Source organism: Lutzomyia longipalpis, chromosome 4 (assembly GCF_024334085.1).
Source record: "Lutzomyia longipalpis isolate SR_M1_2022 chromosome 4, ASM2433408v1".
NCBI classification, from domain to species: Eukaryota; Metazoa; Arthropoda; class Insecta; order Diptera; family Psychodidae; genus Lutzomyia; species Lutzomyia longipalpis.
In genome coordinates, this window is record NC_074710.1 from 2,493,585 (window position 1) to 2,514,190 (window position 20,606).

At 35.1% G+C, this 20,606-nt stretch overlaps 3 protein-coding genes across 3 annotated transcripts in view; 1 reads left to right on the forward strand and 2 right to left on the reverse strand.

The window, feature by feature from the left end:
- LOC129795447 (mediator of RNA polymerase II transcription subunit 1) overlaps window positions 1-20,606 on the reverse strand; it is a 1,235,552-nt gene that overhangs the window by 353,255 nt on the left and 861,691 nt on the right. The gene's annotated exons all lie outside the window — the stretch shown is intronic.
- LOC129795649 (WSCD family member AAEL009094) lies at window positions 1,446-8,434 on the forward strand. Its single transcript, XM_055837106.1, has 7 exons — window positions 1,446-2,136; window positions 3,751-3,924; window positions 4,006-4,300; window positions 5,178-5,257; window positions 5,323-5,494; window positions 5,593-5,762; window positions 5,833-8,434. Exons 2-7 carry the CDS (start codon window positions 3,790-3,792, stop codon window positions 5,983-5,985), a joined length of 1,005 nt encoding a protein of 334 aa, XP_055693081.1. The 5' UTR covers window positions 1,446-2,136; window positions 3,751-3,789; the 3' UTR covers window positions 5,986-8,434.
- On the reverse strand, window positions 9,415-20,600 carry LOC129795625 (ceramide synthase 5). The gene is made up of 5 exons (XM_055837066.1): window positions 20,059-20,600; window positions 17,912-18,032; window positions 17,606-17,827; window positions 10,511-10,848; window positions 9,415-10,436 (listed from the first exon to the last, which is right to left on the reverse strand). Exons 1-5 carry the CDS (start codon window positions 20,241-20,243, stop codon window positions 10,139-10,141), a joined length of 1,164 nt encoding a protein of 387 aa, XP_055693041.1. The 5' UTR covers window positions 20,244-20,600; the 3' UTR covers window positions 9,415-10,138.

The following is a 20,606-nucleotide window of genomic DNA, read 5'->3' on the forward strand; positions in this document are numbered from 1 at the left end:
TCGAATATTCTTTATTGTTTTGCACATTTATATGCTTCTAATTATGTTTTATGTTGTTTATGTTACTTATTCGCGATAATTCTGACACTGAGAAGGTAAAGTGAGAAAGTAAGCACAACCCTTCAACCATATGATTCATGATGTGACCAACTTCATTCTAAGAAATTTTCGCAGCATGGCCGTTACACCAATTTTTGAATTCCCTTCTTCTACATTTTCCTTAATAACTTTTCTTGTGGTGGACGGATTGAGCTGAAATTTTTACACAACCTCCTCAGATAACCAAAGAACTTATTTCCAAAAGATGGGAATGGTATCTTTTATATTTATTAAGTTATAGCACGAAATATAGGGCTGGGGTCGTTCAACGACCCCGCTTGGCGGCCTAGAGGTTAAAAAAAAATATGTTATTTTAAATCGTTCTAGAAAAAAGAACAAAGAATTTTTTGTTCATGAAAATAGTCGAAAAGATCTCTGAAGAGGCCTGGAAAAGTAATTTTCCTTCAAAAATACGATGTAATGGTAGAAGCAAAATGTAAAAATTCTAAGATTTTCCCCGGAATACTAAAAGTCTTATAACTGGCGAATTGTAAGAAAAGAAAATATATTTTCATCAGAATCTACCCCAATGTTTAAATTCTTGAGGATTTCTAATAGCTTAAAATATGCTAAAAACGTTATTATTAAAAATAACTTTCCAATTTTGACTTATATTTCATTAACTTCCATCCGAATTAACTTTTCTAGACAAATAGACTTTGTGAAAATTAAAGAAAAACTTCTAGGCGTATCTAGAATATCCTGGGAAAATTTTATTATTCGCAATTGAACTCTGGAAAAGTATTAGTATTTAAACTTAAGCGAATTTAGGTTTTGCTAAATCATACTAAATATCTAAATGATTCATTTTTATTAAGGAAAAATTAAATTATTTTCTAAATGTCTTCGTTTCATTAGAAATCTCTTACCTCTCTTACATAACTGAAAGAGTCTGGTGATGACGCTCTATTTACCGCAGAAGATTTTGCAGATGAAATTCTGCATATTGCTATTTCTGACTCAACACCCGCTGAGATGCCGCAACATCACAACATTTGGATGCGGTTTAATGTAGCATGTTGCTCTGTCGTCTCATCATTGCAGCCGCTGCATGATAAATTCTAGGACTTTGTGGATCAATTTTACGAGCACAGCTTCTTCCTAAAGATCCTGGAGATTTTTTTTCTTGCAAAATAATGAATTTTAATATTTTTTCAGAGAAGATGTTGAAAGGAAAAAAAATCTCTGTAGCACGTGCATCTTCCAAATTCTTCAGTTTAGAGCAGCAGCATGTTTAGGAGAGGAAATGATGGATGAGTGCGTGGTTACAAAAATATCTGAGTTGTGTAGCACTGCGCCGACGCAGGGAAACTCTCCGGGTGGCGTCGACGTTCGACGTCGTGACACTTCATCGCCATCCGAGAGAAAACTCCCCCCGTTCCACACATACAGAGGGCAAACGTGAAAAGTCTCACAGTTCTTCCACAGCAGCCCCACGACCAAGTGAGTGTGCATCCGTGCCCACTCATCCTCCCCCTCAAAAGAAAAAAAAATCACCCCAATCTCCCCGCGCGTAAAGGGAGGTGTCTCATGGGTCAGGGAATTCCTGCGAAAAGTATTTTGGTGCTCCCATTGTACCCCAAAGTGGATGAATTTGGTGGCTAAAGTGCAAAAAGGAATTTTTGGGGCGTAACTCTCGGCACCTGCCGTAGGCCAAAACGTCGCTTTTCCCACCCCCCCGAAAGCCTTCCACGCGCCCCCTTCTGAAATGTGCCACAAGTCTCTCTTTGTGGTCAAAAGTATCAAATTTCTGTGACAAAACCACCCAAAAGATCTTCACAAAAGGGCCAGGCTCTCCTTAAAGTGTTGCGCAAAAATGTGATAGGATCAGCTTAACCAGCAGAAGAAGCTTTTTCCAAAAATTCAATAAAAAAATCCCACAAGTTTTAAAAATAAATAAAAAAGAAGAAAATTTCTACAAAGAGAAAATGCGTGAAAATTGGTGGAAAATGGATCAATGGCTGCTGTTTCCAAGGCAAATAATCGTGAGGTGAAGCACCTCGAATCCATAATCCTGCACCAATGATTCCACTGACTGTGAGTATATTATGTAATTTCCTCTGGCAATATAATTGATTATGGAAATGGACCAATCTCCTCCCACTCCCTACGCGTCGTGAATCTACACGCGGGGGCGTGAAAAGTGGGGGGAGGGGTGGCGGTGGTTTATTCTCTCGCGCCGGAAGTTCAACAATTTTCTCCTTATATATGTACCTTAAAGCGCATTTAATGGAGAAATTGATAAAATGCGAATTGTTGCATAATTCTATTTACCTTTTCTTATAACAAAACGAGGTAAATTGTCGCTTCGCTCCAATTTTCCTCGCCCCGCTTCGCGGGGGGTTTTGCGCTTCGCGCAAATTATAGAGAGAAAAAATTGTGATGATTTATAAGTATGATTGGGCACACTCATCAAACCCAAAGAAAAAAAATTTGCAAAGAGAAGAAATCATTTTCATACAACATTTCGGGCGCCAAATTCAAAAATTCGCAAAAACTGCATGAGAGTTATATGGGGGCTACCTGAAGGGGGGCTTTGGGAGGAAAATGGATACGGCCACTCGAAACCGCCTGATATAAGGAGCCTCTGTGCCAAATTTCATCGCGATCGGTCAAACGGTGTAGATTTGTATAGCCGAACACGACGGAAGATTACCAACAAACAGACCTTTCTTTATTATATAGATGAGATTGAAGGCCGTGGGAAAATGGGAAAATGAATAGAAAAAAATCTGTAGCATGAATATCAAAGTGATTTACCTATTTGTTCAGTAAAATAATTTTTTTTAATATATTTTCTGCATATTCTGTTCAACTGTGCCGCAAAAGGATTAAAAGGAGTTTACATATTTATTTTGATGTTCTACTACGAAATGAAAATATTTAGAGGAATAATAAAAAAAACATTTCAAAACAGTCAAGCAAATAATTTAATTTTTAATGTGAATTATATTGGAAGATTCAGAAAAGATTTGCTCAAAATTTTCTCAACAGGGGAAAATTGAAAAATTCTCTTTGATTCTTTAATTCTTTTTATCCTTTTTATTCTATAAAATTGTTGTCTTGTCCAAATTTAAGTCCTTTCAACTATAAGCCATTGGACGATATTAAGAATTTCTAAGGAAAAGAATTTCCTTGCATCCCATAGGGTGAAAAATATTCCTTAATGAATAATTAAATAAATAGGAAATTTTATAGGGTAATATTGTTCCAAATATTTGATTTTCTTTCCAATTCTCAAGAAGAGATTAATAAAAATGTTTTCTCTACTTCCATTGACGTGATTTTAAGACAAAACTTTGCCGTTTGAGCTTTGCCCCACTGAAAATACTAAAAATGTTCTATACGTGCGAGAGATTTTGCTGTATTCCCCCATTTGTACCTCTCAATGCACGTGCCCCGGGAAAATTCCCAACTTGATTGCACTTCTCTAAACAATTGAATTGCTCTTGCTGGCCTTTTGCAGCGTGTGCGCAACAAAATCTCCATATTTTTCTTACAACAAATTTTTATTCATCAAAAACACAAAAAAGAATTAAATTCAACAAAAGGAAAAATTTTCTTTATATTAGAGAGGGGGTGTAGGAGGATTTTGGAGTGGAGTGATTCAGGTGGGTGAGTTTGTTTTTTTTTCTATGGTGGATTTTGCAGACGTTGGCAGTATTGGGTGAATGGTGAGGATGCCTGGCTATGGCCCTGAGAGGCTGGCGATTATTTGGTGTTGTGGGAACAATTGTAGCGTACGTCGTTGGTATCCTCCTGCTCTCGATCCTCAGTATTCAGAATCACAATCCCCAGCGATACTCTTCATCCCGTCTCAGCGAGGTAAAGTTTGATTAATTTTTTATTTAATTAATATTTTCTCATTCTCTAAAAAGAAAAATTTCTTTTTTTCTTTCCAAACAGAGACTCAGCACACCACATGGAAAGGAAGTCAGTACGGTGGGACGTCGTCAACCGATACGTTGGTGTCGTGAGCTGAGGTACATCGATGGGAGTCTTCCACCACCCATTGCACGACCACCGAGAATACTTCACACCCTCCCAGGACATCGTCCCTTTGTGCTGACCACAAAAGCGCCAGAGCCAACAGTTAGTGCACAAACATTCGATAAACACCTTTCGGGAAAAGTTGTGGCTCTGGCTTCATTCCCTGGTAGTGGCAATACTTGGCTCCGATATCTTCTTCAGCAGGCAACAGGTGCGATATAATTTGAGAATATTGCGAAAGATTTTTGTAGAATATTCGTATTTTTTTTTAAAGAATAATTCGTTTTCTTTCGTTAAAACTAGAAGATTTTTGCGAAAAATTCAAATATTCATTGTGAATATTTGTATTATTTTGTAAAATATATTTAAATTATTTTTAAGAATATTTAAATTTGTCTAACAGTTCTAACGAGTAACTGTTTTAGATTTTTAGATTTAGATTTAGATTTATTGTTAAAAATTCATGTCTATGGAATAAATTCCACATTTAGACTATATATAATTTGAGAATGTTTAAAGAATATTCGATATTTTTTCGAAGAGGTGCTCAAATTAATTTAGAATATTCTATTTTTTTGATAATACTGGAATAATTTTGGAAATATTCGAAATAATTTTTAAATATTCGAATTATTTCGTGAATATATCCAGTTTTTTTTTTTGAAATGTTCTCTAAATCTAATCTAATATATTTTTTTAAATATCCAAATAATTTTGAGATTTTTATTTGTCAAAACTAGAAGAATTTTTTGAATAAACGAGTAAAAATTCAAATATTAAATATAATAATTTTTCGAATTATTTTGAGAATATGAATTTCTTTACGAAAATTCAAAATGTTTGTGGAGTATTCGATATTGCTTCGAATATTCAAATTATTTTTAATTAAATCGATGAATCAATTCGAAATAATTTGCAAAATAATCCTTTTTTATATATTTTTTTTACTTTTTTAAAATAATTTTCTAAATTTTCGAATTGCTTCAATTCAATCCTTAAAATCTTTAAAATTTCAGAACAAATTTTAAGGATTGCTTGGTTGCTGAATAGGATTAAAATGTTTTAATTATTTTTCAATGTAATTTCAGGAATTCTCACTGGGAGCGTCTACAAAGATTACGGTCTAATGAAATCAGGTTTTCCGGCGGAGAATGTAAAGAATTCTTCTGTGAGTTTGAGGATTCTTTAAAAATATTTAAAATTTTCGTTAAAATATCATTTTTTATCCATCAGGTGCTTGTTGTTAAAACCCACGAACGTGGACCCAAAGTATGGAGTTACTTCAATCGAGCCATTCTCCTTGTTCGTGATCCACTAAAGGCCATCCTTGCGGAATTCAATCGTCAGAGCGGTGGTCACGTAGGGTTCGCCTCTCCAGATCGTTACAAGCGAACCAAAGGAAAATGTAAGGATTTGAGTATTTTTTTTAAGTCTCTACCTGAAGCAGTAAAAAAGCTTTTCTGGCCTTTCTTAATGCGGGATTTCTTCTATTTCTCTTCAAAGACTGGGAACAATTTGTCCGTAAGCAATTGATGGCCTGGGAGTTGATGAATGTTGGTTGGGCAAAAAATTTTACTGGCCCAATCAAGATTATCTTCTACGATAAGCTGGTGGATGATGTCGAAGGGACCCTTCGGGATGTTCTTCATTTTCTCAAATGGCCAATTGATGAGGTAAAATAATTTAAAACGAATTTTTTTCACGAATAGTTTTTTTTAATCTTTCAACTCTTTTTATTTGCAGAACTTATTCTCATGCGCAATGTCACGCAAAGAAGGAATTTACCAACGAAAGAAGCGCCTAATGTCCTTTGATCCCTTCACAATGGAAATGAAGCAACAACTTGAGGAGAAACGTTTGGAAATTTTTGCAATTCTCGGACGCAACGAGACTTGATTGTGAATTTATACTCTCACTAAAAGGATGCTAAAAGAATCTAGATTATTATTTACTCCAAAAATATGTAAGTATAATACTGATCCTATATTGCAAAAAAAAAAACTAAATGTGACGCTAATAGGATAAAAGTAAAAGAATAAAAGAAAATCAAATGTCTATCGAGGTATTCAGAACTGAGCAAGGATATTTTAGACAACTAAGGAATATTTTAATTAGTATCATTGTATTAAATATTATACATTAGTGTTTTAAGCCGTTCTCTCTTGAGTTTTATATTAAGTCAGGGAGAAAGAGATGGAGGAAAATGAAGCACTAGCAGCTAAGGAACAAGGGGATTGTATTTGTTAAAAATAAAAAAAAAACGAGGTGTAGTTGTAGGGCCTAAAAACACATGACATTTTACGATGAAGAGACATCGATGTCTTGCACTTAAAAATTTTAATAAATGATGTAATATTTAGAGGGACTTGTGTAGAGGAAAAAAAGTATTTAAAGAACCATTTTACAACACAACAAAAAAAAATTGTATAGAACATTATATTGTTTTAGGAACTTGCACATTTGTACTCTGAAAATTTTCATGGATTGTGTAGACTTAATATAGATATTATAATGCACTTAATTCGTATGTTTTAGAACCTTACAAAGAAAATGATTAAGGACACTATATACTTTCAAAGGACAACGCTATACTTATTGTTTGGTGTATTTTATGTGTGTAAGAAAATGAACCAGAGATGAATAGGTAAGAATTTAAAAAGAAAAATATTTTATTTCGAAGAATTTGAAAGTAAATTTATCATATACAGGGTGTCCAGGAAATTAGAGCAAGATTTTAACCGCCAGAAGCTTTTGATTGGATTGAGATATCTGAAAACATCTGCCGCCAAAAGATGCGTAAACTCAAAAAGTTTTATTTGCTTTTTATTTTAACCCAACGTCCAACGTGAAACATGAAAACATTGAAACATGCGCTCTTTTATCGCGATTTTTATTCTATGAATTTTTTTAGAGGACTTTTCTCACTCGGAACGTCTTCTTTGGCCCTTTATGTGTGAATTTGATGCATTTGTAACATGGAAAAACAATTACATTCATAAATAATTGAAAAATTAAAATGTTTCACGTTTGGGTCAGCGTATGACCCAAAAAACCTTAAAGAGTTAAGTCGATTTTTTTTTTATTATAGCCGTTGGAATAAAGAAAGCCGGGGCGTAGCCTAACATCAAATCAAGTGTAAAATAAATTCTATTTTCTATTAATTAGAAGAACATTAAAAATGAATAAGAAAAGAGACTTTGAAGTCTAATTTTTTGAAGATTTAGTACTAAAACACATTAACGGCTATTTCATTTGAATCAACATCTAATTTGACAATTTATTTGTGCAAAATCAAACATTTGACGTTTTTCGTGTCAAACGATTGTCACTTCTTTTCTAACGATTGACATTTATTTTCTAAACTTTAATATTTATTGTATTTGTCGTTCTCTTTCTATTGACTGATTTTTTGACTGGCAATTAATATTATTTATTAATATTTATTTCTTCCTTTTTGATATTTTCAATAATTTTAAATATTCCTCAAGTGAAAAATATTCTCTATTTTATTCATATATTTTCAATGAAAGATTTCATTTCTCATAAAATGTTGTTAGCGCCTTTAGCGGTCATTTTTCGAACTTCCAATACACCAAGGAGTTGAAGATCTTTTTTTGAAATATCTATAAAAATTGTTAAATTCGAATAAAAAGAACTGAAGATATGGTTGAATTTTTTAATAAAAATTCAGTCGGCCTTATTTGCTAAACGGCTTGACCGATGAGTCATCAATTTTTCTTTTTAGTTTCGATTTTTCTGAATATCTTTGAAAAATTCAATATCTTCTCATCTCTGGCTCTGTATAGTTTTTATTACCTAGATAACACAGATAATATAGGTAATATAAAAAATATATCTACCTATTTAATAAAAAAAATGATTATAGTCACAAAAATTCATTAATTATATATCAAACAAATACGTCATGCAAATAAGATAGCGATAAAACTGAACTAGAATGCTTCCACGTTATTTATATACTTATTTATATTTATAAGAAAAAAAACAAGAAACAAAGTATTTAAAAAAAACCAATAATTTATCATTAATTAATATTAATTAGTTCAGACGGAAATAATCTTCCACGAGATGTTAGAAAAAAGAATTCTAAGAAAAAAAAAGGAAAATCTGATGAGAACGTTGATTTTTAGATACAGGGTAGATTTATTAAATTAATGAGTATGGGCGACATAGCTAGGTTTTTTAGCAGGTCACCTTATTTTAGTCCCCCCCTCCTTTCCCTATGACCGACCATCTATATTAATTCCAGGGAATTCTATAGACAAAAAATGTTTTATTAGAGTGCTTTCATGTTAATAAAGCATGTGGTGCATTTTAGACACGATTTTTCTGTTTTTTATTCGTTTTATTGACATTTTTTTGGTCTCTATGATAGGGTCGTAGGAAATATCCTATTTTCCGTGGAGTTTTGTGGATATATTCTGCGGAAAATGTGTTCAATAAGTCTAAAAAAAAACAGTTCCGATAGTTTTCTCAATAAAAAATGATCTAAAAATGATTTTTTCCCAAAAAAAATAGAAATGTTTCAGCAAAGGCCATTGGTCTCTTGGAAATCTTCTGCATTGACGAACACCAACACATCCCCATTGAAAGCATCTTGATTTTCTTATATACTTTTTTATTTATACATAAATCTTGTTACAGTATTCTTTTTATCTTCTTCTTAAGTTTCTCTGCAGCTTCAGCATTAATTCTTTCCATTTGTGGACACAGCTCTATAGGGTCCAATAGATTTTGGAAATAAGAACTTTTGAACAAAAAATTCTTCTTTTAGTCAGAATTGTTCCATTTGATCAGCAAAATCAAACATTTTCCTGTCTAAGAAGAAAAACTTTCTGACTAAAAGATGAAAATTGCAATTTGTTGCGGAATAAGAATTTTCTTTATTATGTAATTATTTATCGAGAATTCATTTTATTGACAAAGAGGAGAGTTTTTTTCCTTCTCGGAGAAACAGACTTTAAGAATGGTAGAAGATTATGGGTGTAGTTCACTACTCAGTCGGGCTTAAAAATTTAAGTCGGTTTTTAAGTTGGCCTTAAGGTTTTAAGTCAGTTTTTTTTCTGTCGGACTTAAAGCTTGTAAGTCGGTCTTTAAGTTTGTAAGTCGGTCTTAAGGTTTTAATTCATTTTTTTAAGTCGGTCTTAAAGCTTGTAAGTCGGTCTTTAAGTTTGTAAGTCGGTCTTAAAGGTTTTAATTCATTTTTTTAAGTCGGTCTTAAAGCTTGTAAGTCGGTCTTTAAGTTTGTAAGTCGGTCTTAAAGGTTTTAATTAATTTTTTTTAAGTCGGTCTTAAATCTTGTAAGTCGGTCTTTAAGTTTGTAAGTCGGTCTTAAGGTTTAAAGCCAGATTTTTTAAGTCTGACTTAAAATTTTTAAGTTGGTCTTGAAATTTGTAAGTAGGTCCTGAAATTTTTAAGTCAGATTAACATTTTACAATTTTTTATGTTTGGAGATTGTCAAATGCACTTCTTGGAACTTAAAAATTGAAAAATGTAATCAGCAAGTTCACTTTTTAATTTTTTAGGTCCAATAAGTGCCTGATAATCTCCAAACAACAAAATTTGTAAAATTTATTGAAAAATATGCAATTTGTTAATCTGACTTAAAAATTTTTGGACCGACTTAGAAATTTAAGGACTGACTTAAATTTCTAAGTCCGACTGAGTAGTGACTTCCGCCCTTTAAATTGGAATGGCCAACACAGAAAGTTTGTAGATGTTTTTTTTGAAATTTAATTTTGCAAAAGAGTATATTTTATTTATGCTCTCTATAGGCATATTTTTTCCTAATTATTTCATAGTTTTTTTTTTTCTTTATTATAATTCAAAAATGCACATTAAAGGCGCGATTGTCCGCTTAAATTGATCGCACTTTTCACAAAAAAAAAAAGTTCTCCCTCATTCTATACGCATTTTAGCAGTGAAGTTGTGTTGTTTGCGTGCTAAAAAAGAAATTCCTAAATTACTGTGGTGTGGTCCCCCAGCCCCATTTGCTCGACTTGCCTCCCCCCCCCATCAACATTTTAACTTATCCGGTAACTGCCTTCTTTTCGGCATTCTTCGCGGTACTTGGAGACTTTGGTGCTTTTGTCCTGAGAATGGGTGTCCCATTCTGGACAGGCGTCATATTTTCCGAACTCTCCGAGAAATCGCTGGAGCTCGATCGGATATCACCCTCCATTTGGCCCGACTTGACGGCCGTATAGGCAATTTGGAGGATGAGATAAGTCCACACCACATGTAAGACAAGTAGAAGGACTAGGAGACTGTTGAAGATGTAGTAAGCCGGGAACATTGGGAGTATCCTCGGTGCCTCAACGGAAGTACTGATAAAAAGTTATTAAAGATAAATTAAAAATCTAGACAAAAAACATCTTTTTTTTTTGCATTGAAAACTCACTTGTAGAGGATGCGCGGGAAGAATCCCAGTCGTGTGACAATCCACACAACAGTGAAAATGGCAAAGATAGCGTCACAGAGCTTTTGGTAGTTGGCGTACTTTGTGAGTTTAGCCGCCTCAAGAAAGATATCAGCACAATCGTGTACAGCCAGCACGAGTGAACCAACACGGTGTAAGTTGCAAACCCAACTTAGCGAAAGGAGCAAAAGGGTCACCATGTGATGGACAAACATTTGCCAAAAATCTTTTCGTTTTACATCGCGAAATTGTGAAATGGTCAGTGACCAGTAGAAGGCCATAGAGATCATGTAGTACCACCAAATATCATTATCCACCGACTACGAAAAAAATATAAGCAAAAAACAAACAAAGTGAAAGCATTATCAGTTTGTAAATTTTAGCTGTTTCTTTTTTTCTTACGGAGAAAGCTTCTATCAAAGTAATTCAAAAAAAAACATTGTAGACATTTCGTTATCACTAAATGATTCATGAATTTACTTTATTTTTTTCTTTAAATTAATCTTGAATTAGGGAGAGAAAATTTTTTTCGAATTTTTTGATTAATTTTCGAGCAACATTAACCCTTTAAGGTCCTTAAAAATTTTGCTTTTTTTCCAACTCATTGAGCCTAATTATATAGATTTGAGTAGAAAAAAAATCCTTTAATCACGCACTTTGCCACGGTTTGGAAAAGCGTTTTGGAAAATAAGTTCAATTTTGAAGGTTCTTACAAAGCAATTTTTTCTTGTTATTAAGTCTATTTATAAGATTTAAGTCGATTTCAAGGGGTGCTTATCAGGCGAATATTTTGGTTTTTTAAGGGAATCAACCAAATATTTCCGAAGATCTAAATGAACATCTTTTGCTAAAAAGCGAAAAACGTAAAACCGAAATAAAAATTCAAAAACGTGTTAAGAATTTAGTCGTTTTTGGGTTGAATTTACTTATTTTTAGCATTAATTTACTACTATTCGGTTAGAATTTAGTCCTTTTTTTTAGACTTTAATGATTTCTTTTTTTATAATTTTGTTCCTCAATCCATGCAGTATTGGGACTGAAAACCAAATATTTATCGTCTTAAATTTACTACTTTTTGGCTTGAGTTTAGAACCCTTCGGCTTGAATTTATTACTAGTGTTTTTACGCTTCAATTTTATATTTTTAAGCTTTTACATTTATTTCAATTTCCTTGGCGAATCATTCGATGATTAGTGAATAATACCGAATATTTCCGAAGATCCGAATAATTTCGTCCAGATAAACCCCCTGTTCGGAAAACTTATGAAATAAAATAATATTTGAATTTGGCGCGCAATCGAAGTGGTGAATTCGTGTGGTGAAAATAGAGAATGTAGGGAAAAAAGAATGATTTGGCGGCAAAAATGACAGATCGGTTTTGGAAGGCAAGGAATACGGATGCAAACGTGCCTGCTCCGTAATAAAGTGTAATTTATCGCGTATAATTCGGGGAATTTCGCGAACATTTATGGTCCTTCGCAAGAACCAGGACCTATGGAAGTGCAGTGAAGTGATGGTGCTTGGAATCGGCTGCAATTGGGGGGAGAATTGAGGAAGAAAATTTGATTAAGAAAAATCAAATGGCGTCTTCATGATTCGTAGAATTGCAGTTCGATTCCAAGAAAAATTCCACAATGGGTCCTCGGAGCGGCTGTGGGGCCGCAAATAAGGAAGTGTGTCACTCCCGGAGAGTGATATGGTAAATCTGTGAGTACAATTAGGAGTAAAAGACTCCAAAGTGACAAATTTGGCAGCAATTTATGTTGCAAATTTGACACGGAGGAACAAATAGGGGACTTCACCTTTTTTGTCAGTGAAGTAAAAAATTAATAGGGGACGTCACCCATAAAAAGTAAAGTAAAAATTGTGTAAAATAACCGATTTTACAGCCAGAGTTTGAATTATTGGAAAGGATGCCTTAATTTAGGCACAAATGTTGAAATAATTTAGATGCATTTATTATTAATTGCATATAGAAAGGAAAGGTGAAAGGAAAGGTAACTTGAGAAAATTAAAATTCAATTTCTCATAATTTATAAAAAGGCGATCGTAAAATTATTTATTAATTTTTGTGCTTTATTAAAATGAATGAAAAATCATGTTTTGAAGGTTATTGAGTGCCTGCTAAGGTACTAACTATAAATAAAATGAGATTTACTCTTCCAAGAATTGTCCTAAGGCCAACGTGCAGGCCAATAAAGGTTATAATAGTTTGTCCTAAGTACTGGACAAACTCATGGGGCCAACGTGCAGGCCAATAAAGGTTATAATAGTTTGTCCTAAGTACTGGACAAACTCATGGGGCCAACGTGCAGGCCAATAAAGGTTATAATAGTTTGTCCTAAGTGCTGGACAAACTCATGGGGCCAACGTGCAGGCCAATAAAGGTTATAATAGTTTGTCCTAAGTACTGGACAAACTCATGGGGCCAACGTGCAGGCCAATAAAGGGTATAATAGTTTGTCCTAAGTGCTGGACAAACTCATGGGGCCAACGTGCAGGCCAATAAAGGTTATAATAGTTTGTCCTAAGTACTGGACAAACTCATGGGGCCAACGTGCAGGCCAATAAAGGTTATAATAGTTTGTCCTAAGTACTGGACAAACTCATGGGGCCAACGTGCAGGCCAATAAAGGTTATAATAGTTTGTCCTAAGTACTGGACAAACTCATGGGGCCAACGTGCAGGCCAATAAAGGTTATAATAGTTTGTCCTAAGTACTGGACAAACTCATGGGGCCAACGTGCAGGCCAATAAAGGTTATAATAGTTTGTCCTAAGTACTGGACAAACTCATGGGGCCAACGTGCAGGCCAATAAAGGTTATAATAGTTTGTCCTAAGTACTGGACAAACTCATGGGGCCAACGTGCAGGCCAATAAAGGTTATAATAGTTTGTCCTAAGTGCTGGACAAACTCATGGGGCCAACGTGCAGGCCAATAAAGGTTATAATAGTTTGTCCTAAGTACTGGACAAACTCATGGGGCCAACGTGCAGGCCAATAAAGGGTATAATAGTTTGTCCTAAGTGCTGGACAAACTCAAGCGGCCAACGTGCAGGCCAAAAAGGGTTTAAAAAAAAAAAAATGTTTAAAGGTTGTCCTAAGTGCTGGACAAATTCAAGCGGCCAACGTGCAGGCCAAAAAGGGTCAAGCGGCCAACGTGCAGGCCAAAAAGGGTTTAAAAAAAAAAAAAAAAAAACAAGGGTTTGAATAGACTGTCCTCAGTTCTGGACATTTTTAAAGGCTATGGTGCAGGCCAAACCAGTTCCTCCGGGAACAAACTGTCATCTGTCATCGATGCTGGACATCAACAGGCCTAAGCGCTGGCCATAATATGTCCTACGAAGGTTGAAGGTTTCGACTAGTCTTTGATGTTGAAAAAAGATTATTCGAAGGTCTACGAAGCATACAAATAGTTCCTTCGGGAACGAAATGTTAATAGTGTTGAACATTTAAGGTGGTTTATTGCTAACCGTACAATCTGTCCGTAGTTCCGGACATTTAAAGGGCGTCGTGCTGAGCAGGATGTTTCCTTTGAGAACACATTTATTCATTATGGAAATATAAAGGACTTAATTGCTGGTCATCGTATTTCTTTGGGAAATTGCTTTCTCAATGATGGATTATTGAGGGCTTTCGTTTTTTATTCATAATACCTTCAGCAATATATTTGAGGGCCTATGTACTGGCCACAATGTGTCCTGTGGGACTGGGAAAGAGTTTAAAGGTCATGAAGTTTCCTTGGAAACTTATTTGTTTAGTGTTTCCTTTCAAATCAAGAAATGGACAACTGATTGAACGTCGGTTTGAAAGAACGTATGGAAAAGTGGCTTCGTTTCAGAGCAATAGAGGGTCTCTGTGCTAGCCAAGAGGATCGTTTCAGTGCAATTGCAGTTTGGTACATCAAGTTGATTGGTCTTAGTACTGACCATAAGTTGTAGCTGAAAACAGCGATCATAGGTTGGTCGTTGTGAAGGTTTCATGTGGGCCTCGAAGCTCACTCGTCAAAGGTTTAATAGATATCCTTCGGGTTTTCAAGTGCTCTTGCAGTCTACTAACTGCATGAGGGGACATTTGACACATTAAAGGATAGATTGAATTCAGAATCGAATGAAAGAGTCGAAGCATTGGCAACACAGAGAGTGTTACTTTTCATGGAAATCAAGAAGGTAAATTATAGTAAAAGTACTGCATCGTGGTGTCCGAAATAAAAAGAGCATATTAGTCGTGTTCTATTGAAAGACATATGATCCAGAGAAGGATACACTCGATATATGTTGATTGTTGAACAAGTGCAGATATTTAAGATGTCCCGTCTGCATAAGATTTCGCAAACAAGGTTCAGGTTCTGCACTTTCTGGCTCATACTCTGACTTGATCAGCCTCGCAATCGACGATTAGAGATCTAATGTCACGAGTGACTATTAAATTTAAGGTCGATGGTGTTGTTTTGAAAATGTCCTGATGAAAGTTTCATTGGGGACAAGTTCCCAACGAGGGAGAAGTAAGGAGAGTCGCAAAGGGATATGCAGATGCGCCCACGGGGGGACAAGGGACGGTCATGAAGGATACATACGTAGATGTTGATTCACTAAAGGAACTGGATAATGGCAGTACGAAAGGGATAAAGTGCTTGGAAGAGTCGTACGTGCCAAGGGTGATTCTTGATTAATCTCAAAAGCCCCACGGGTTAGAATAGAATAGGAATGGGATGTTCCGGGTGGATATACGAAAATCTCCATTGTCTGTCTAATGAGGAGATGAAGCTCTCCAGGTTGTCTGAGAACAGCTGATGATCGTGTTATGAATAAGCTTTAGCCAGTAGAGACGCAGTGTGAACTGTTATTGGAGGAGTTGTAGCAATTAATAGAGGTATTCGGAGAAAGGAATGAAGCCGCAGTGGAAGAATGAAAGCTGTTATAGTCATTTGAATGTTCTACCATCGAAATGAGAAAGCTATGAACTTAATGAATTCCTGGATAGGCTTGATCAAGTTTAAGCAGTGTCACCTTTCTTTAAAGTGGACGTGATACGAGTTGCTCACGTGATCAAGAATTCTTGTCAGAAGTTGTGGTAGCGTTTGCCTCACCGAATTTGGCTGACGCAGTCAGGGAGTCCGGTGATTGTAGAAGTGCGAATGTCAGCAGAATTTATGTTCTGATCGGAAGAAGGAATCAGTCGATTATAGTATTGCTCGAGTTAATTATATACATATTCAGCGAGTTCAGATTGAACGGAATGGCCGATATTGGTGTCGAAGCAAATCTAAAAAGAGGCTAAGGTAAAGACAAGTTACAAAGGCAGAATTAGCATCTCGTTGATCGTAAGAAACATTCAGTGAAGAAAACCGTAGTTGAAGGTAATTAAATGACAAGGTGTTAAGTCACAGATCCGGATGGAAGTAGCATTTGTGACACGAGTTGCAAGATTTCCCGTAGGGTTCAGACAGGAGGCGTGTAAGGCAATTAAGCAGATTTGCATTCGTAGGCTGATGCAAATAAAAAAGTGCAAATTGTAAAGTATGCTGCGATTCATATGAAGCCTTTAGGAAGATGTTAAGGGTCGGTGAGTAGACCTCCCGAGTAGCGATTCGGCGGGATCGCTCCAAATAATGTTGCAGTAAGAAGATCTTGCAGGTTGGGAAGTGGAGCCTGAAGTTTAGCATAGCGTCAAACGTGTAGAAGAGGATGTCAAAGAATTCTAAGTATGGTTGGCACTGGCGTTACAGTGGCAGCCCTTGTAGATGATATCAAAGTACGCAGTGGATAAGATTGACAATAGCGTAACTGTGGCTATCGCTAGAGAATTTGACAATAATTACATGAGGTAGATCTATAAATTGAGGTTCTAGAAGATTTCTAAGGGCAAAAGAGACATATTAGAGCTCGTGGAGTCAGTAATGTCCATTGAGCTGAATACATCGAGACATAGTGGATGAATTACGAATTAGAAATTCGACAGCTGGAAGTTGTCGAGAAGCAGTAACATCAATGGAAGCGGAACTCAATAGTGGCTGGAAGCTGAAGAATTTAGTTGTAGAGTGTCAACAGGAACTATGAGGTAATAGCAGTTGCAGAGGAATTTTTTGTCAGCTAGGGATAGTAGCGTTTGACAAAGGAAACAGTTGAGAAGGACGCTACACAATGAATAGGTCGAGCTATCGAAAGGAGATCATAAGTAGTAAAGCAGGACCGCCAAATCTTTCCATTTTTTGTGGAAATCGAAAAGAAGAGATGTTTGATGCTCAGCGGTATGCTTCCGCTCAAAGAGGGGACTGTTCGGAAAACTTATGAAATAAAATAATATTTGAATTTGGCGCGCAATCGAAGTGGTGAATTCGTGTGGTGAAAATAGAGAATGTAGGGAAAAAAGAATGATTTGGCGGCAAAAATGACAGATCGGTTTTGGAAGGCAAGGAATACGGATGCAAACGTGCCTGCTCCGTAATAAAGTGTAATTTATCGCGTATAATTCGGGGAATTTCGCGAACACCCCCCTTGATCGATTAAGACTATCAGACAATTATAAAATAGAAAAAAATGTCGATTTTCATAGTGCTAAATATCGAGCAATTTTTCCCAAGTTTGATGCAAAAAATCGACTAAAAAATGAATTAATTGGACGAATCAAAAAAATATGTCTTGAAAGGTTGATCCTTTAGCTTTATACTGGCGAAGAAAGCATCCAAAAATTTTAACTAGAAGTATCTTTAAAAAATCATTTCAATTTTGGGCCAGGGTATGATCCAAAAGACGTTAAAGGGTTAAATTATTTTGATACTAAAAATTTTTTAAGGTATTCAACATTTCCTCTTCCCTTTAAAAAAAAATTAAAATTATGTTTTAATGCATTAAATGTTTGAAAAACTCTTTATCCTTTCGTTAATCATGTCAAACAAGAGATAATAAAAAAATATAAATAAATTTCCAATTTTTTTATGACTCATTTGATAAGAATGTTTGCAAGTTTCTTCATGTTAATCAATCTGTAATAATTTATACTTCAAAGAAATCAAATTGAATCTTTAAAGAAACTGTGACGTAAAGTAAATATATGTAAAACAATTATGTACTCACTTGATGGGGATAGCCGTACCAGCAGTTATTAATTTCCCATAGCCACGGTTTATTCCACAGAATGACAATACCATAGATGAAGCTGTAGGTGTAGTAGATGCAACGCCAGGAATTCTCGCAAAACTTAACCAATGTCGAAGGTTTATCTTGTGCCCGGCGATGTCTCCACCAGCGCTCAATTTGCCTCTCAGTCATATCCAATTTCTTCGACAAGGTAACAACCTATCAAGAACAAATATTAAGTTAAATATTAAAAAATTCATGAATTAGACAGAAGAACTTTCTTTAAATGTTTTTTAAACTCACAGTTTTGTGCTTTATTCTACAACTTTGGGAGTAAGCCTCCTCCAAATCGGGTATATTGGCAGCTCGCTTGGGGCGTGAACTCTTGATCCCCAAGGATTTACCAACAGGAGCTAGCCAGAATCTAAAATTAAGAAAAACAAAAACAAAATATTCAAATGTACACCTTGAAAAAGAAATTAAAATGAAATTGCAAAAAAAAAGATTTGTGATTATTTTGCAAAAAATCAATGAATAATTTAAAACTAAACGACGGCTGTCTGCTAACAGAACGACTGGGTAAGGAAGGAAAGTCGAAGAGTCACCGCCCGCGAAAACATGGAAAAACACGTGAGTTCCCTTGAAAGGAAGTGTAGAATAATTAAATTTTGCCAGTTAATGGTCATCGATTGGCTTTGACTTCATTTTCTTTTAAATATTTTTTATTTACAGATTTTAATTCGTCTTAAGCTAGGTTTTACCGGTTTTAAGTCTTCATTCATTAACTGTCAGATTTGATTTTTATACGCTAGCTGTAAAAAAATATTTGACATTTACCCGGCTGGCTCACATTGTAGGTAATATTTTACATACATTTAAAAAAATATATTTCAAATACGGGCCATATTCAGCGATAAAAAGATAAAAAAGATTTTACGCAGAATATCGATTTTTTTGTATAGGTATTCTTTAAAAATTTTTATCAGTAGGTATGGATAAAACCTTTAAAATAGTTATTACAAATTATTCCACAAAATTGTGAAGAATTTATCAAATGCATGATGAGCAGAATTGATTTTATTAATTAATTCGTTTTTATTCGTTAATTAATTGTTTATATTTAATAAATAAACTATTTAGTTAATAATCAGTAAAAACTAAACAAAAACATGATTTTACCTTAGATTCATAATTTATCACTTCATCAAACGTCATAAAGTAGCTTGAAACACTCATAAAAAGACCTCCAAAACTATATTTTATCATAAAACAAAAAACTCGTTAAAAATTTTAACCCAGAATATCAATTTTATTTTATTTTTTTTATTTTTGGAGACTTTATAAAAGTTTGGAGACTAGTTTTTTATGGTGAATACCAAAAATTCTTCTATCTTTTACGCTGAATACCAGAATGACCTTTTATCATAAAAATAAAAGAAATTTTTTACGCAGAATATTGCCCTACTTTTTCATTAATTTTTCTTCTATAAAAATAAAATCTGTTAGTCAAATCTTTTATTTATAATTTTTAGGCTTAAGAACTCAAAAAAATTTTTTTTCAGAAGTCATAAATAGGTTAAAACTAATTTCAGTTTCTTGGAGTAAATATTGATTTATGTAAAATCTTCAATGAATAAAGTGATCCTAATCACCCCATGTTGATTCCATTGATAGTTTGTATCACTTTAGTAGCTTTAGTACATTCCCCAGAATAGTAGCAAAGACTATTAGAGCAATCTGGCACGTGTCGGCTTAAATGTGGCTAGTTGCGGGCTCTGAATCATTGAAATTTCTGGGATATTTTTCTTCCTCCACGGCAAAATACTCAACGAGTGAGCAAAAGTTTTTTAATTTGAATTGTAGAGAGACGGCGAGGAAGTCACACAGAGCAGGTGATAGCGATATTGGATGATAATAATGGGAATAGATTGGAAATTGGTGGCATGAGTGTCTCGCGTACGCTGACGAGAGTCCGTCTTATCAGAGCCAGCTGCTGTGCCCATTGAGGCAGAAATTGTGGGATTGAATGCGGGTGCGGAGGCGCAATAGATGTGCGCGAGATAAAAGGTGTGAGGAATCACAATTCGTGGAACCTTGACAAATACTTGGCAATCCCGCTATTGCCACAGAGACGAATGAAAAATCAGCATTAATTGGCCATTCTGCGTTCAATATCAATTGCATGCAAATAAACAACTCTATAAACAATTTGTTGTGGCCAAAAACGGGGCGAGAAGGTACCCCCGGGGACTGGGGGGTCACACCACTCTTTTTTTGGGAAGTCATAATTTTTTTTGCTCTTTGCAATCTTCGCACTGCTCACACAAGCACGTCCGGATGCGGATAAGAAAAAAAGAGGGCGTAGTCACCACATCGAATGAATGTGTGAGGTTATGTGTGATGGTGGTGCCCCGCAGCGACGCTTTAGGGGCTCTCGCGAAGGCACATACCTCTCGAGTGTGTAGCGTATGACGAGGATCACCAGGGCTAGGGGGATGCCAAGAATGAGGTGCCTGTAGTCGGCATAGGTGACGTCCGGTCGTGCCCCTGGTGCAATGTCGGCCCATGTTGTGTTCGGCGGCAGCCACACATTGGGGGACCAGAAGGTGTCGCACACCACCCGCACGATTTCCATTTTGCTCCTAGCACTCTTTTACTTCAAAAACACCACACAATTAATTTACTAATAGCACTTTTCATTCGCGTTACTCCATGATTCACTTTTCTTCTTCTTCTTCTTCTGTTTTAGCTGTCAAAGTTTTTCATTTGAGCGTGCGTAAAAATGTAAAGTGAAATACAAAAAGTAAATTACGTAAAAAAAAAGTGTTACTTATGATTTGTTATTTCTCTTACGTTTTTGCCATCACCTTTATTAGTCTTTTTATAACTAGAGTAAATAAAAATAAAATAAGAAAAAGAGGACGAAGGGCATTACGTTTTTGTCTCTAATTTTTATGTGAGTTCCCCTATTTTTGTAACATCAATGAAATATTGTACG

Bases quoted from the DNA above. Each gene is read 5' to 3' on its own strand.
- LOC129795649 (XM_055837106.1), top strand. From the start codon at position 3,790: ATGGCCCTGAGAGGCTGGCGATTATTTGGTGTTGTGGGAACAATTGTA. The intron at 5,495-5,592 runs GTAAGGATTTGA...TTCTCTTCAAAG, and splicing joins CAAGCGAACCAAAGGAAAAT to ACTGGGAACAATTTGTCCGT. The intron at 5,763-5,832 runs GTAAAATAATTT...TTTTATTTGCAG, and splicing joins TCAAATGGCCAATTGATGAG to AACTTATTCTCATGCGCAAT.
- LOC129795625 (XM_055837066.1), bottom strand. From the start codon at position 20,243: ATGGAAATCGTGCGGGTGGTGTGCGACACCTTCTGGTCCCCCAATGTG. The intron at 18,033-20,058 runs GTATGTGCCTTC...TCTTAATTTTAG, and splicing joins ATACGCTACACACTCGAGAG to ATTCTGGCTAGCTCCTGTTG. The intron at 10,849-17,605 runs GTGAGTACATAA...TTTTTTTCGTAG, and splicing joins GGTACGGCTATCCCCATCAA to TCGGTGGATAATGATATTTG.